Genomic DNA, 18334 nt, shown 5'->3' on the forward strand with positions numbered 1-18334 from the left:
TTTTTCCCTTAGCTATACTAACAGAATCTTGTATTGCACGTAAAAGAAGTCTTGTAAATTGTATATAAAAGAAAGATAGGCTCATTCTTTCAATCAATAGAATCAAGACTGTGTTCATTTTTTGACAATTGAAAATAACATTAAATAAACCTAAGGCAGTGTTTTAGAATGATAGCAAGGCAAGGCAAGGCAAGGCAAGGCAAGGCAAGGCAAGGCAAGGCAAGGCAAGGCAAGGCAAGGCAAGGCAAGGCAAGGCAAGGCAAGGCAAGGCAAGGCAAGGCAAGGCAAGGCAAGGCAAGGCAAGGCAAGGCAAGTTTATTTATTAACCACCATTCATACAAAGAGCAATTCAAAGTGCTTTACAGAGTTAAAAACAAAAACCAGAACAGTGACAATCAACAAAAACACACAGCAAACACTATGAACATTAAACATATTATTTGCGGCCAGTTATGTTTGATCTACTCTCTCTGTGCACTTATGTAACTTAACGTACTTATTAAATAGTGTTGGGTCTTATTATTTATTTAAATTAGGAGGGATTATTATAAATAATCAGCCCCCTTCGCTGCTCTGAAGTCCATAACTTGCAGAGTCTTACTGTCCTGCCGGACACAGAATCACAACTGGTCTTGTCTTAACCAAAATGAACCCTTAAATTATTTGATTCATCTCAGAACTTCTTCTCAAGGATTAAAATTCACACATTGAATCTTTTCTGTGTCGAGTCGCAGCCCGAAGCTGGCTCAGACCTCTTGACACCCTCGCAGGGTGCCCGTATGCCCAACATCTAATTGTAGATCCAATATCAGGTTCATTCTATAACGCCATACCTTGTCAGAAAATACCCAATTTAAAATGTGACATTCAACAAACAAAAGCATGAAAACATAATATTTTAAAATATAAGATCAAGAAAGAAAGAAGGTAAATTTAGTTACAAAACTTAGTTAAAACTCAGTTTGTTAAGAGAAATTAAAAGTTTGTAGTTACAGAAATAAAAACTAAGGTTTAAAAATGGGTTATTGCATCTATTATTGAGCGGTGTAAGCAGCTAAAATGAGGAACGTTTTTAGTCTGGACTTAAAAGTGGTCAGAGTCGGGGCTTGTCTAATACTCTCTGGGAGACTATTCCAGGTCTGTGCTGCATAATAACAAAAAGCAGCTTTATATATTACATCTTGACACACTCTTCCAGGTATTATCCATGTTTACATCAGCATTGTAGATTATTTTATGCTTTTTATCAATAACTATAAGAAGTAGTGGAAGTTACTTTTATTTTCATCTGTAATGTTCATTTTAGACGTGTTGGTTTTCATGAATTTTCGTCACATCTGCCCATAATGCCGTTTTTTTCTTCTCTCTGTACGGTTTTGGTCAGAAGCTCATTGTCAGATTGTGCCTTTTGAACACACTTGCTATTCTTTGAAGCTATGGTTGGAGGGGTCCATTCAAATGGATGTATGCTGTCTGCTCTTTTCAAAGCCGCCTGTCCCGTGCTATGCAGTGGGAATGGTCAATACCTTAAAGGTCGCTGCATGTGTCACAGCGGCTGGAAGGGCTCAGAGTGCGATGTTCCCACAAACCAGTGCATTGACATCACTTGCAGTAGCCATGGGACCTGTATCGTGGGAACCTGTATCTGCAACCCAGGCTACAAAGGAGAAAACTGTGAAGAAGGTAATTTTTTCCAATAAGTCTGGTTATGTATCCTGAACATGAAATCCCACACAATATAACGGCTGTAACCAATACATTGTGTTTGACATTTAAAAGAATACTCATAATGGGAGCAGCTATTAAGTCTGTATGGCTTATTTAACAGTCTATCTTGCAAAGACAGGACATGGTCTATACAGAGTGTAATACCCATAACACTTCACAATATGTATCCTGGGTGACTCTTTTTGTATAAGGCATTAGCGTAATCAAAACAGTCCATTTAATGTCTGAAACTCAGACACCAAGTCTGATGGTAATCCATTAGGAACTCCACATTCATGATGCTGGATAAGGCTTGACCAGATAAGATTGAAGGAGCCATTGTGTTTGTCAGCTCTTGAAGGCTCTCATTTCAAGATGAAAAATGGACCCTGAGAGTTTGATAAATGGGGGTTTGTGACATCCATAGGCGCCCATTCTATTTTGGGTGGAGTGCTGGCCATAAGGAGTGAAGGGGAATGTGGACGAGGGCCCTTTAACATTTTTACCTTTCTTCCGTGCGACCTTCAGGCACAATGATTAATTGCCAGGAGAGAGTTTCTTGTCAGTTAGCCTCTGATCTTTGTGCCTTGTGCCCAAACCATCTGCTAAGAGGCAAGGGATCCTGTTTGTCTTACTATAACAGCCTTTATAGCCATTTATGTCATGGTAAAGGGGAACTGCCACAGCGTGGCCTGCTGCTCTCTGTGGCTAGACTTTGCTCCGTCTTGGCGCCTGTTTACCATCTGTGTGTGCCATGCAGATATCATCTGGTAGAATAACGCTATTATTGTGATTGTTTGCTCCTTCAACTCTTGTCCTTTATTCATTAAAACAAATTCTAAAGATTAGCTTCTATTGAATCAGAAATCAGATTGATATTTGCATACTTTTTCTATTGATCACATGTACAATAATACAAAGTTAAAGAAAGAAGATGCAGCCGCGGGAAGTAGGTAGGCTACAAGGCTTCTCTAATCTTCAATTGAGTATGCTGTCTTCCTTTAGAAGTTTCAGCTATTGCCCGAGGCTTTTCCTTACTTTAACCCATTTTATCCTTTATATTCAGTCGATGTGGGCGTTTTCCTAGCTTTGAACTACCCATCATTGTAGCTTTCATTTAGAGAGACATGCTCGTATTAAGACACCTTCCTTTTTGGGGGAGGATTTTTCACAATGAGATGATGGGAAAGTGCCAGCAAGAGTGTGGGCTGTACCTGTAGTTTTGTGCCATAAGCCCCAGAGTGATAACAAATATTTAATTTGCTTGTTTGTAAATCTTTCTCCTGTTTAAGAAATATGGGTCACCTGTGTTACCTCTGTGCCATCATTAGCTGTGTGTTAAGCTAGCTGCAGCTGTAGCTAAGCTGCTGTGGCCTGTTTCAGTTGTCATTCTAATCAGATCCAATAGAGATGCCAGGTTGTCTCTTTAAAGAGGGAAAAAAGCAGGTGACCAGTGTGTCTGACTGTGTCTCTTTGAAACCCTTTCAGTGGACTGCTTGGACCCGACGTGCTCAGGCCGAGGGGTGTGTGTACAGGGAGAGTGTCACTGCTTTGTGGGATGGGGTGGGCCAGGATGTGAGAGCCCCAGGGCTTCCTGCATGGACCAGTGCTCTGGACACGGAGCCTTTCTGGCAGAAACCGGAACCTGCAGCTGTGATCCCAACTGGACAGGCCATGACTGCGCCACAGGTGAGTGCCTTCCTCACATGATAGAAAACATTGGCAGGTTTCCCTCTCACAGACCGGTGCTGATTTAGTTCTGATTAGCAAGCACTAAAAAGTCAGTGCATTTGCTGAAAGCAGTGCACAGGCAATATTAAATTAGCTAAGATTTGACCAAATTTGATTTAATTCTTTGTACAATACAAACTACTATTTGGTCTTCAATGAGTGTGCTTTTATCTGCTGCAGCTTTTTACCTGTTTCATGGTTGAATTGTGAAATGGTACATCTTATAAAATTAAAACACAACATAAATAGGTAAATATAGAATTTGCAATGTAATACAGCCATTGACACACCCCCTTAATCCCCTCTAATTACACTATTCTTAGTTGAATAAATCTCACCTTAATCAATCCTTCTATTGTTATTTTATAAAGGTCAAGTGGCAAAATTCCCACACTTCAGTATTTAAAGCAACAACCTTTAATAGCCTTGGCATCCTTCTTTCATTTCGATTGCATCTGTGGTTTTCATGAAACATATTTTAGTGCTTGAATCCATATCACATTCATGGAGCCTCACAGTAGTGAACATTACTGATAACTAAGGCTGAAATAAAATGTCTCTCAAGGCCTAAATAATTCAAATCAATGATCAATTGGTCGTCCGCAGGTAGTGATCAAACTCTCTTTGATTTTCCTGGAAATCTATTTGCTTTACAAATGGTTTCATCCTAAATCTCCACAGCTGGTTAGCTGTCAGGAAAAGAGGGGAAAACTTCATCGCAGGGATATTGTCAGAGCCATGATCTAATGCAGGTTAATACCCTGTCTCTAGTTTTGTCTGTCTTCACGTTGACACCAGGCTCACAGATGATGATCTGGAGGATTGTTCCCATTGTGTTCATTTTGACCATGGGGCATGTTTGCTCTTGATAGACAATGAAACATTCAGCATAGGGTACAGTTTTACAGCTTAAACATACCTTCTTGAGGATCTATCAATGGAAAAAAATGGGTAGACAGTAGGGCTGCAACAAACAGATCATATGTAAATTGCAGCTTATTGCACCAGCATGCAGCTGCTCTTATATAACCATCATTCGTTTCCAGCTTGAAGTGTTTAAGGTATGTGCTAACTAAAAATAAAGACAATTAAGATGATAGTTCATTCAACTTTTAATGAACTTTGCAGCTTGTAGCAGCATTTCTCACATTTTTTAATGTGATATTGCAAAATAAAATGAAGGCACAACTCTGGCCTTAAACATTTTTAGCTGTAAATGTTTAGTGCATTGTAAAATGAAACCAAAAACGATGCACTATGTATAGTTGCACTATGAACACTAAGTAAATAGCTCACTGTTGACGTTAATGTTAGCAGCTAACTAGCCAATTAGCTTACCGAGACGACTGTCCCTCTTCGTCAGAAATTGAATCAGCCACGACGTGCTTCCTTTTCAGATGCTCGTGCATCGCCGTCGTACTACCATAGAAGGCAATTTCTGCCTTGCAGATTTTGCATTGTGCATTCTTCTCTTTTATTTTGGAAAAATGCTCCCAAACTTTTGAGCTCCTTAGCCAGCTAGCCATGATACTGTTTGGGCATAACGTTTCAGGTGACTTCATGGCTGACCCCGATTATCCCTACTGGGCATGTGCATCAAGTAGTGTTAATTTTGGCGGCTATTTTAGATTTAGTCTTAGTCTTAGTCTTTAGACGAATATGCCTGTTAGTTTTAGTCACATTTTAGTCTTTTCAGCCCTTTTTAGTATTAGTCTAATTTTAGTCAACGAAAACTCAAAACATTTCAGTCTAGTTTTAGTCCGATTTTAGTCTTTGATTTCTGCCAAAACATTTTCTCTCTTTAAAATAATTCATGTAGTCGATCAGATATCAGTATCAGGGCTACCAAGTGTTCAAATAGTCAATATTTCACTCTTTTAACACTTTTGTGTAATATTTTAAGTTTAATTATTTAGCCTTCTAAAAAGTAAAAGGGAAACATTCTTGATGTGACCACTATGAAGATATTTTGCTTCTCTTGATTCAAATAAAAATGCCATGGACACAATATAAGGACTGTATTGCACATTTACGACAGTCCCTGAATGCACCTAGCAGCGACAGAGGCACTTGACAGTCAGTCAGTTCACGGCACTCTGAAATGCATCTGCATCTTTGATTTCAAGGAGTTGATCAAAACTTACTAAATGTGTCTGATGTTTCACCAAATTGGATTAAATCAAGCTCTAGACGGAAGCTTTTTACCGTGAGAGTGGCAACAACATCAAATATTAAACAGAGTAAACAGAGGGTAAAAATCCTCAGTGAAGATGAGACAGATGCATGGAGGCAGGGTGAGCTGGTTCATAAAGCACACCTGCTGCAGGTAGAGACCAAGCTAACACTGAGCCCCTCAGATAATAACTCAGCCTGTCACAGGAATGCATCACTTTTATTTCTGAGCCAAGGAAGAAAGGCTAAAGGTTACTGCTCAGCTCCAATCTGCACAGATGAAATGTTCAAACCAAGCCAGAAACCTTGGTGTAATCATAGACTCAGACCTTAATTTCAGCAGACACATCAAGACAATTACAAATTCCGCCTACTATCACCTTAAGAATATATCAAGGATTAAAGGATTTATGTCTCAGCAGGATGCAGAAAAACTCATCCATATATTTGTCTTTAGCAGACTAGACTACTGTAATGGGGTCTTTACAGGACTCTCTAAAAAGTCCATCAGACGCCTGCAGCTCATACAGAATGCTGCTGCTCGAGTCCTAACAAGGACCAAAAAAGTAGACCACATCACTCCAGTTCTTAGATCCCTACACTGGCTTCCTGTCTGTCAGAGAATAGACTTTAAAATCCTGCTGATGGTTTATAAAGCCCTGAATGGTTTAGGCCCAAAATACATTGCTGATCTACTGCTACTGTATGAACCACCTCGACCTCTGAGGTCATCAGGTACTGGTCTGCTTTCAGTCCCTAGAGTCTGAACGAAACATGGTGAAGCAGCGTTTAGTCATTATGCACCACATATCTGGAACACACTCCCTGAAAGCTGCAGGTCTGCTCCAACTCTCACCTCTTTTAAATCACAGACTAAGACCTTTTTATTTGCCACTGCCTTCCTATCTTAGTTCATTTTAACCCACTTTAAATTAAAAATTTAATGTAATTTTTAATATATTTCTAATTTTCCTTTTCTTTTCTGTTTTATTACATTTTTCATTTTAATTGTGCTCTTTTAAGCTTGTCTGAATGTTTCCAATGCTTTTAATGTTTTAATGTAAAGCACATTGAGTTGCCCTCGTGTATGAAATGCGCTATACAAATAAAGTTGCCTTGCCTTGCCTTGCCTTGCCTAAAGATTAGACGTACAGCGGAGGAAACATGGATTCTTAATGTCCGACGATCCACCATCTCGTCATCGTGCAGCAGTTTTGAGAGAAAAACAAATGTTGATTCTTAAACAAGTTGCCAATGATTTTAATCATCGACATCATCGTGACTAGTTGACTAATCTTGGCAGCCCTAGTAGACAGTATATGTCAGTGCAGTATTTGTAGATGCAAAAAAATCCATGAAATCAAGTGAGGAGCCAGCTGAGGAATTTCAAAATGTTCAGTTGATTTTGTCAATAAAAAAATAAATGTTCACATGAGATGTATCATGGCTACTCTTGTAAGCAAGAAAGCTCATGAAAAATTGATTTGGACAGGCCTCTGATGATACCTCTGATGATGTTACCTTTAGTTGCATTCATTTACACAACATACTCAGTCCTTGCTAAATATTTCTGAAATGAGGGTTTTAGTCCAGCAGTCACTTGGACTCCTGAGTCCTTTTATATTCCAAGCAGACACAATGACCCATTGGGTAATCCCAGGGATTTTGAGGGAAATGGGCAGTTAGTCTGAGTTTGCCTTGCAGAGAAAGAGCTCTGTAAATGATGATGAGTTGGCTCTTTATCCGCCTTTATCCCATCCATTGTAAGGCTTTCTGTGGTCTAATACAAGGCCAAATTTGATTGTAGGGCAGCACAGCCAGCAGCCTATAATATAACCGCGCATAGTCGGGAGAAGAGAAAAGATGGAAAGCTTTCAATATATTTTTGAAGATTCTTTAATCCCCCATCCCCAATACTTTAAAGTTACAAACTCATTTCCTCATGTGGGTTTAGAAAAGTGCAGCCTAGGTGTACACAGTTGGTAGTAATTCTGTTACAAGCCATAAAACAATGCCTGAGGTTTTATGTCCTTTAATATGTGTGTTTTTTATGCTATTTTTGCCGTTCTCCCACCCAGAGGAAAGTTTGTTTACACGGCCCTTTAGTGCAAATGGTAACAGCCATCAGGGGGATGGGGGTATTTCTCACAGTGGGCTCCTCTGGCCGTAGATAATGAGGGTTTGCCTGCAGGCTGTAATTGCATCTTTATCACGTTAAAGCTTTCTCCTGTGTTCCAAGTGAACAGTTGTGTCAGTCAGTCTGCTCTCTCTCTCTCCAATATGTGTGTGTGTGTGTGTGTGGTCAGTTTTGGAAACTTGGTTTCTCAACAAACACACTAATTGGATCACTCAAGATGTTAATTTTGATCATTAGCACCTCCAGTTTGATGCTGTTAATATCATCTGTAGGGATGAAGACGGCATAGTTCCAGATTTATGATTAATGGGGAAACCTCTGTGGCAAAATCTTGTTATAACATTTTATGTTTGCATATGTAATTACTTCTATTTAAGGCTCTACGTGTAGTATCAATCCAAATAGACACTAATTGATGTACACTCTGGAGCTAAATCAAAAGTCAGATCTATAATAAGCGTTTTAGGGTTCAACAAAGTGTTGAGCTTTAATATTAATAGGAATAATAACATCATCATAATCATTATCACATGTCATGTTATGGTTTGTGGCAGGAAATGCCACTAAATCGAATTTGTAACTTTGACAGATCAGGCATTGTAAAGGCAGTAATTGACTTATTAAAAGATTTTACCTTCAGTTTGATCCCCTGTGGTCAGATTTGAATTAGCTTTGCTAATAAGCCAGGCTATTGTTCCCCATCGCCCATACACCAGGCCTCTTTTTTTTATTTTTACAAAATAGTTAATAAAGAGGTTAACACTTCAATGAGATGCATAATAAATCTGTCAGTGATTAATTTCTTTGAGCTTTCATCTTGTCATACAATCCCTGGAGTTCACGAGACGCGGGTATAACGTCCGGAGCTCTATCACAGCCTGTCAGGGAGGTCTTTCAGCTGCCACACAAAAAGCTCCAGCCGTGGTTTCACTGTGACTGTGTCTCTTACTCTGCTTCGCTCCATGAATGTAATTGTTCCTCTAGTACACTACACATAGGAGGGGGAAAACAGCATGTTGACAACCTGTGCCTTGAATCAATCCATGTAGTCTTAACTGCTGCCTTTAGCCTCTACTATAGCATACTTTAAAGCTTTAAAACAACATCTACAACACAGAAAATACTGTAACATTTTCAGTTTCATCAAAATATCAGTGCTATTAATGTGCCATTCTTGTGAGAAATTCCAACTCTGTAATTTTTTTCCTCTTTACCCTTTGTGGTAGAAAGAGGTGAGTTTAAAAAGAGAAGAAGAGGCAAGGAGAAGAATTTATCTGCTAAGGCCACGGCAATCCATGTCCCTTCTTTGTAATGGACTTATTAGATTTGTATTGTCAAAAAGGATTGCCCCTTATGAGGTGCAGGAATTTCTTTTCAGTCGCCATCAGACAAGGTAGTGGAGCGTGGCTGCCTTTTCCTTGACAATAACTCCTGGATTTGTCTTTTCTTCACCCTTGTTGCCTGGTCCCGTCACCGCCTTGTCTTCCCTTCCCATCCCACTTCCACCTCCCCTTTCCTTCCTCTCTGTCTGTCTCCCCCCCCACACTCTTTTTTGTCTCTTTCTGTGTCCCTGTCTCCCACAGAGATTTGTGCAGCGGACTGTGGTGGCCATGGCATTTGTGTGTCAGGCACCTGCCGCTGTGACGACGGCTGGATGGGCACTGGGTGTGACCAAAGGGCGTGTCACCCTCGCTGCAACGAACATGGCACTTGCAAGGACGGCAAATGTGAATGCAGTCCGGGATGGAATGGAGAACACTGCACTATTGGTAGGATGGAGAGGGGTTTTGGTCAGGGGTGGGGGGACTCTATACATGTGTGTATGTCTGTGCGTTTGGGGGGGCCAACAAAGGCATAGGCTGTCTGTCTGCTTGTGTGCGTCTGAAGCGCTGGGTGTGAGGGGAAGGGTCCAGTTGAAGAAGAGAGGGAAAAGCATGCTTAATTGAATTTGTGCAACTCGGTAAAGCATGAACAGGTTTACTCAAGGATCTGAGGCTTGCCTTCATGCATTTTAATGTGGGAATGTGCTAAGGTGTCCTTTCATTTTACTCATCCTCTCCCCCATCTCTTTCTTTGCTCCCTTTCCATTTACTATTAATTTCAAATGCTGACATGTGAGTCATTGTGAGCAGGTCAACCATCACTCTTAGCTCTGTGTTTTCACTAACTATTGTTTTCCTCAAAACGTTTGCGGTTGAGTTAAGTTCATAAGACCTTGACTGGATGTCAAGAGTTTTGTTGAAAACCTTGAGTCTCCTAAATTGAAAAGAATGTTTTGAGTCTTCAGTTAAAAGGGAAAAAAGCACACATCAAGTGCTGTGAGATTTTGCTGTATATTATGTATGCTAATATAGTTTCATGGGCTGTTATTGTTGGATCTGCATCATTTGTTGAACTCTAATATTTAAGAGAAGATGGAGCTTACCAACTGGTGAAACATTTTACATTTTGGATATCATTTCTTGTTACCGTTCCTGAATATATGTTACTATCCTATTTACATTACTGTTACATTAGATTACAAGCAACAGCAGACAGAGCAAAGTAGTTCTATTAAAGGAGCAATACTTAATCTATTCTCAATGCCTCTTCTCTGTTTGATACGGCCGCTGCCAAAGAGATGACAGAATATGTTTGAATTAATGTGATGGATGATGAGCTTTGAAAGCTTTATGTGTTTTAAGTGTAACTTGAGCCCATTAAGGAGAATGTTCTGATGTAGAAGGCTTCATGATATATTTGATGTCCGGGCTATCAAACCTGCTTTTTAACATGATAGAAGACCTTCCAGAGGACATGCTATGTGCTGCCTGCTTTGCAAGATGGCAACTTTACCATTCTGTTTCTGTGTTGCATATATTCTTTCTTGTCTTCTCTGTCTACTCCTCTTTTCTTTTTTATATCTCTTTATTCCATTAGTTTAAAGAAACTAAATACATTTACCAAACAGAGTACTGAAGTTCAATTTTTTTAATATTATTTTTTAGCTGAGTATTTATTTATTTTGTTTTAATCTTTTGATTAGGGACACAATCAGAGCAAAATACAGTGATGTCAATTCAAAATGTACAATGTCCATCTTTTTTCTTTTTTTTCCCCCTAACAAAAAAATGAACATTGCCTCTGCATTCAAAGAAAATTATAATAAATCAATTTCCCTCTGTAAAATAATCAGATATCTTGTTTTAAATACAGTAGTCACCAAATAGGAAAGAAAGAGACAAGTTAAGGGGGTCTAGGTTAGAGGAAGGACTGACAATGAGTGAAAATACTCAAGAAAACAATTACATTTAAAAAAAAATTCTTAGAACTACCCTTCCCTGTTGGACTTAACTTCTCCAATTTGAGGAATGACATAACTTCATTGAGCCACAATGATAAAGAAGGAGGTTTGGAGGCTTTCTAGAGGAGCAGGATTTGACGCCTTGCTAAAAGAGAAGTAAAACTTGAAACTTTTAGCTAATACCTGTAATTGTAAGGAAGTAAGTTTAACTTGATCAAGTGGGATTCCAAATATAGCAACATAGGGGTCCATCTTAACCTGAATACCAAGGACTTTTGACATGGTCATAAAATAATCATTCCAAAATTGATGTAGTCTAGGACAGAAAAAAAACATGTGACTCAAGTTACACGAGGAAGCATGACATCTATCACATTTATCTGGAACATTAGGATATATTTTAGATAATCTAGATTTGGTTAGATGGACCCTATGCAAGACCTTGAACTGTATTAGCTGTAGTCTGGCACAAGGATTAGCTGAGTATTTTTAACACATTTGTTTATATGAAGAAAGTCTGTTAAAAAGTACATAAACCTCGCTTTAGACGAAAATAGTTATGCCCCAAATTCATCTGAATATTATGAAAAGGTGTTGTATATCCTATATATCCTTCAAATACCATGCATTCTTCTGGCTTTTACTATTCAAGAGCCCCAGTAATAGATCCAATCCTGCTTTGTTGACAGTTGCCAGCTTGGTAGCTGACTCATTATTCTATGATCCAGCCACTCAAGCATCAAGGAAGTGGGGCCACAAAGGCCATCTCTTCCCCCTCCACCACAGCTTTTCAGCGAACAGAAATGTGCAAATTCCTCTAATTTGACTCAATATGGAGACGGGACAAAAAGTAGAGAATTATATTCACCAAGGTGAACATTTATTCCACACTCGAGTAGATGAAGATAATTTTTCTCCCGGTATTTTCATGCGTATCTCAGAGCGGAGCTGCCTGAGTACAGGGCTCGACTGAGTCTGTGAATGTTTTATATGCTGGCCTTACATTATTGATGGGCCTTTTATAAGTGCCATATTGAGATCCCCACTCCCTCGACAAGAATATTCCTCAGTGTCATCCATTAAGAAGCCAAAGATCTCAATTTAAATCAATTTTCATTATTGAGGGCTCTGCGTTGGCCTCAAACCCCACGCTGTGGAGCACAGGAGTTCCAATTTGGCATCACCATTGCCAAAGCCTCTGGTGACCTCATCGTCTATAGAGGTGTTTCAAGATTAAAAGTGCTTTTTGTTGAACATCCTGACCTCCTGTAGGATATTGCTTGAGAGATTTAAGGGTGGTAATATGTGCATCAATCACGCTGCTTTTGAAATACTCCCGTGAGATATACTGCCGATCCCAGCAGTTGATAAATGGGGACAGATTGAAATGTTCTTTCTGAACACATCACTTTTTCTTCCCTCTCTCTAACACTTTCTTGATTTCTGTCTCTCTCTCTCATTCTCTTTCTCTGTGTTGCACAATCTCCCCTCTCTTTTTCCCGTCTCCATCCCTTTCCCTCTGTGTTGAATTGTGTTTGTCGTGTTGCTTGTAATGCATGATTTTGCTTCATGACTGCACTTTTCTTTCCTTTTTTTTTGTTTGTTTGTTTACCTTTTGTAATGTAAACTAACACCTTGCCTTGCTGTCTTGTCATGGAAGTGGCACTGTTCAAACCTCCCTTATATGTCCTGTCTTTTATCTCCCAAGCTCACTATCTGGATAAGGTAGTGAAAGGTATGGCATTCCTCCTTCCTTCTATTTTGCCCTCCTCCCATTGTAACCCAAACCAGCATTAACAAATCATACACACACACCATGCTCTCCCCCTACATTGACATATGCAAACACTCTGCACTTCTTGCTGCCCCTGAACAAGTCATTCTAAAGATCCCCACCTCCCATCAACTTTTTGCCATATTGTCACACAGTAATCTCCACTTAGCACTTTCGCACCTGGTGGGTCAAGTTGTGCAGCTTTCTTGATGTCTTGAATATTTGGTCTGTGTGCGGCCTTGGTTTTTCAATTGAGGGGTGTTGGGGAAAGGGGCTTCATAACTTGTGCCATGCATTATGGATGAGTGTGCAGCTGTGAGTAGAGCCTGATAGGTGCTGAGGCCGCATCCTCTCTAATTAAAAGAGTTCATGGTCTGGTTGGTGCAGGGCAAGCAGGGGGTGGAGGCTCTGCAGCAACCCTGCCTCTCTGCCTCCAGCACCCTCTCTCCCCCTCACTGTGTCCTTGGTAATGGACCACCTGGCACGAGAGCGGCTGCCAGAGGAGTCCGTCGAACACTCGCGGCCTCACGTTTGGAGCTGTTTCAGGCAGGCTTGGGCAGGGCTCAGCAGGGGCTCCGGTCTGAATGGGCTGCCAATTAAGATGAGCTAGTGCCAACAGAGAGCGGATCTTTATTTATCCTTTTAATAAACATTCGGAGCTCACTAATCATTCGTCTCCACTGGTGTAACTAGAGTTGTTTTGTCCATTTGCTCAATAAAAGGATGGGTAATGCCCAAATGTGTCTAGGAGGCAAGACACTTGTTTATGGCATTAGACTTCAACAGTGACTCCCTTTCTTCAGGGAAACGAGAAGAAAATGAGGATGGGATTATTCATTTTTCATTATTCATTACAATTATGAATGCTCCTCAATGTATCCCACTATTAAAGAGTCTACTCACTGGTTGGTCTTTTATTTATTCACAGTTCTCCATAAAAAGATTCTTCTGGGACAGTTGAAACCAAAACCTATGTTTCTACTCCAAATCAATATCTATGCTCTGTACTTTGTCGATACAAAGTATAAATGATTGTCTGCAGTTGAGGGTAATGCTTGTCATATTTCAGGATTGATTTTAACATGGTTAAGATGGCGACATAGTCATATGTTTAAAGCTAGGGTTGGTAGTCTCCGTCTAACCCCTCCTCCCTTTCCCCTCGGAGCTCCTCCAAAACGACGCCCCCCCGCTCACATGCACGAACGCCGCTGAATCACAACCATATGATTGTGACTGATTCAAAACCGGTCCTCAGCAAAACATTATCATAGTGAAAGTTAAAAACACAAACAAACATGGCTGCTGTTAGCACTCACTACTGTCATGCTAGCATTATCCAGTTGTACTGGTGACACGATATCAGGATAAAAGTTATAACACATATAATACTGTAACAGCTCTACTGTTTGTTAAACATGTTCAGTGTAGATGCTCTTAATTCCTACAGTGTTGACAGTTAGTGAAGGCATCAGGAGAGGTGTAGAGAGTGTGAGGTGGAGAGAGGAGAGACAAGAGGAGAAGTTCTTCATTCATTCAAACATTGATTGTTGCTTTGTTTGTTGGCGTGATCACGGCCGACAGTGACCGGTTATTAAAGCTCAACGTGTTCACGAATCAGCTCGTCATCCTTACAGCGTCCGGACTGACGCTACAATACATCTATATTTTCTGTAGGACTTACTAAATGTCATTTATTCTTTTGCTTGTCAGAGCCCCCGTGGTGAGAGGTTTTTTGACTCTGATCAGGTCTACAATCCTGAGCACCAAAGTACCTCATCGGGTCAGAGGGGACAGGCCCGAGGTCGAGTGAGAGGGGCAGTCAATAGAGGCAGGGGATGGGGAGTGCACGCCGGGGAAATGTACGTGCAGGAGGCGGGCAGGACGGCAGGACAGGATTTGATTGGTTTAAAATTTTGGCTTCCAAAAACGGTGATTAGTTGGTGTTTTCCCAGGTTTACTCCAGTTGTAGATAGCAGCTTTTTTTCACTCTATTTTAAGAACACATTATGTATTGATTGCCATCGGAACATAAAGATAATTTTAACCAGTATAACAAAAAGTGTATCTAAATCTGACTACCAACCCCAGCTTTAATTTGAAACTTGCAATACCTTTTAATGCTTTACTGTATGAGGCCAACAGTAGATCACACATGAATCAGAAAAAAGGCTGGAGATATCATTAGTTTAGATTTTTTATCTGAGTTGTTAGAATCAGCTTTTGGGCCTACCATTCAAATCACTTTATAAAAAGAGATATAATAATAATATAAATATATTACAGGTTTTTTTTTTTACCCTTGATCTAAATTTCCACCATGACTCATGTCTCAATACTGTTTCCTTTCTGTGTTGTGCAACAATGAAAATGCACCTGATGCATCACACTGCTGACCATGTAATGGACCGCATACTTCTATTCCTGGAGTTCCATCTACCTCTGTCTTTCTTAAAAACCTTCACCTGTTTTTACTCATCACTCTTCCTTTCTTTTTTCTGATCGTACTCTCTTACACTCATCTTCCATTCTCCGCACCTGTCTCTCTTTTTCGCTCTCTTCTTCTCTCACTCTAAGTCTGCTAGTGTGATGTAAGAGCATGGAGGCAGCTGCCCCAGTCTTTTTTAGTTGATAAAATAGGTCAGCTTAACATTCTCGCTATCAAGGCAGTTTGCTTACAACACAAACTGTGACAGTCTTGTGGGTTTGATATCCTCAGATGTAACCTTCTGCCTCGGCGAGGGGATAAGAATCATAAGGTACCAGATAACTGTCAAACAGCCCTCAAAAAATAAGGTGAGACAATCCTCTGATCTATGCCCTTGTGAGGACTTTTCCAGGGAGAGACGGAGGATATTTCACCTGTAGTTTGGTTCCAGCCGGCTTTCGGCTCTCCTGGGGTTACATGTCCAGGAACAGTTAGTGCAAGCAACGTCCTCTCTTTCATAAAATGCTGTTGAGCTCAGCCTTATTCACTTGCTACTGTTTTATTTTGCATTCTCTTTCTATTAATGACAGGACACACACTCTCTCTGAAGGGATCATCTTATTGATCGCCAGAAGGAGTCTGGAGACAATCTATCATAAAAAGAGAGCAAATAAAGATACAGAGCTTTTATCAATATCAGTTTTGTTGCAGACGACAGCGGTGGTATTGCTTTGATCACAGTGAAGTTCATATTGGAATATTACATCAAAACAGATCCAATTATTTGCATGAATGAAGCATTTACACCACTGCTCTCATTATCGTAGTAGTGGCAAAGATACTGGAGGCCAATCTGCTGTAGTAATGAGTAACTATTGATTATAAGATCCTCCTTATCTGATTTTACCGTGCAGGGATATTGGAAGCTTAACATATGGTGTATCTAATTTATCAACTTCATCTGAGGGCCATTAAAGCCACCTCTAGCTCAGTTCTATTTGTTGATTGCAACCGCAGAAACGTTGGCAACAAACAGTCATCACTGAGCCCACATTGTCTGAATTTTTTGGTGTTTGTTCAAAAAATGTACTGTTTTGATCTGATACCTTCAACCTGCCTTATTTGATATTCTGTGCTCATCTCAGTGTCTGTGCTTTTTTGTCATACAGAGGGCTGTCCTGGTTTGTGTAATGGAAATGGTAGGTGCACTCTGGGTAACAATGGCTGGTACTGTGTGTGCCAGCTGGGCTGGAGGGGCACTGGCTGTGACACCTCTATGGAGACTGCCTGCAGTGATGTCAAGGACAACGATGGAGGTAAAATCACAAACAGCACACAGCAAAGCCTTTTTTTCTGGCAAAGCCTGAACAGGAACTCTTAACTAGACATGATTTGACTTTAAAAATACAACCTGTGTTCTTCAGAATATACTGTATCTGTTATGTGCTTTAACAAGCTTAGTGGTACTCTGCAGATGGGTATGAGGACTGGCTTTCAGTCACTCACCTGGACAACAGGTTTTTATTAAAAATCATAGCTGGCCTGAGGTCTGAGCGTGCACTGGCCTCAGGAGGAAGTCCCTTGTATGCCCTCTAACTAGCCCCGAGCAGAGCCAGGCACACACACAAAGCCAGCCAGGGGGCTGTACCACTCTTGGGGCCAAATAGAAGACGTGACTTCCTTTCTTCCAGACCTCATTCTGGGCCTGAGCTTTGCACATAGCATCTCTCATTTATGTGGGAGTTGTTTGTCCCTCCATCACTGTACAGGGACACCAGGGCTCTCACTGGCGAAAAAAAAACTGGTTCTGCTGGGGATTTGACTGACTCCTGACAGCAGGGTTTATTTTTATCACCCATCTGGCCATATAGGCCCCTGAAAGCAAAGGGTAGCATGTTCATTGACCCACTTCAGTAAAGTAAAGAGCATGACACATCCGCTCATATCTGTCCGGTATATTTTATCTAAAATGAACACTAACATGACTCCAGTCGTGTATTTAAACAGCATTCAGATTCAGAAATAATGCCCCGGTGACTCATATATTCTTAGTGTCTTTTGCCAGGTGTGTGTCCAGGCTGTTGTTGTTAAAAGAGACAGTGTGTGTTGTTTGACCTTGTCAGATGGCCTGGTGGACTGCATGGATCCAGACTGCTGTCTGCAGGCAACCTGTCACACCACCTCTCCATGTGTGGGCTCTTCGGACCCCCTGGACATCATCCAGGAGACACAGATGTCCTCTACACAGAGCAACCTGCAGACTTTCTATGACCGTGTTCACTTCCTGGTGGGCAGAGACAGCACCCACATCATCCCAGGAGCAAACCCCTTCGATGGAAAGTGAGTAACTAGCACATCCCCTCACTAGAGACCACCCAATGCTTCACTATTTCTGCACCATCATTTTTCTCATGCAATATTTCTTGTGATATTATACTCACAGTTCATTGTTGTCTTTTGAATAAGTCATTTCTGAATTCATTTATTTCACATTTTAATTCAGCTACTCTTGTCTTTTTTTTTTACATAATTTATGTAGGCTGGCGTGTTAGCATTGCCATGGTTATTGAACAAGTCTTAGAGAATGTAAATCATTTGCTCCTTTAAATGAAGACCAGAATATCTGTGTGAGGCAGAGGAAACAGCCATAGGCAGACTGGCGGTATGCGTAGCTTGAAGGATGATGGACAGATGATGATGGACAAACATAGAATGTAGCAAAAAAAAAAGCAAGAAGCATTCCCTGGCATGAAAGGCATCTTATATTCATGTATTTTGATTACTTTTACTGTGATCCATATGCGACCCACTCCCAGAGGCAGAGCTCACGACACCCCATCCCTGGAATCTGAGATGCTTTCATATCAGGCAGGATGACTGTCAAAGTCCCATAAGATTCCCTGCCTCCTTTTCCCTTTGTCTCCTTCTCTTTTCATCTTTAAATGCTTGTGAGGCTGTGTCACCGTATTTGCATCCTACTTGCATGTGGATCCCTCTCATCTTGACTTATTATACTCCTGTGAAGCAAACAGTCAAAACAAAATAAACAGAAGAAAATAAGTTGAGAATATTTCAAATTTTGTTGCCTCTGGTGAATAAAAAAAT

At 40.6% G+C, this 18334-nt stretch overlaps 1 protein-coding gene across 2 annotated transcripts in view; it reads left to right on the forward strand.

Moving 5' to 3' along the window:
* The window catches only part of tenm4 (teneurin transmembrane protein 4), a 164342-nt gene that overhangs the window by 91731 nt on the left and 54277 nt on the right, over nucleotides 1-18334 (forward strand). For both annotated transcript variants that reach the window (XM_034701399.1, XM_034701400.1), the window contains 5 exons: nucleotides 1489-1683; nucleotides 3196-3396; nucleotides 9331-9516; nucleotides 16399-16545; nucleotides 17353-17569. In XM_034701399.1, coding sequence (XP_034557290.1) covers nucleotides 1489-1683; nucleotides 3196-3396; nucleotides 9331-9516; nucleotides 16399-16545; nucleotides 17353-17569 — 946 coding nt within the window. The remainder of the gene's footprint in view (nucleotides 1-1488; nucleotides 1684-3195; nucleotides 3397-9330; nucleotides 9517-16398; nucleotides 16546-17352; nucleotides 17570-18334) is intronic.

Source organism: Notolabrus celidotus, chromosome 14 (assembly GCF_009762535.1).
Source record: "Notolabrus celidotus isolate fNotCel1 chromosome 14, fNotCel1.pri, whole genome shotgun sequence".
NCBI lineage: Eukaryota > Metazoa > Chordata > Actinopteri > Labriformes > Labridae > Notolabrus > Notolabrus celidotus.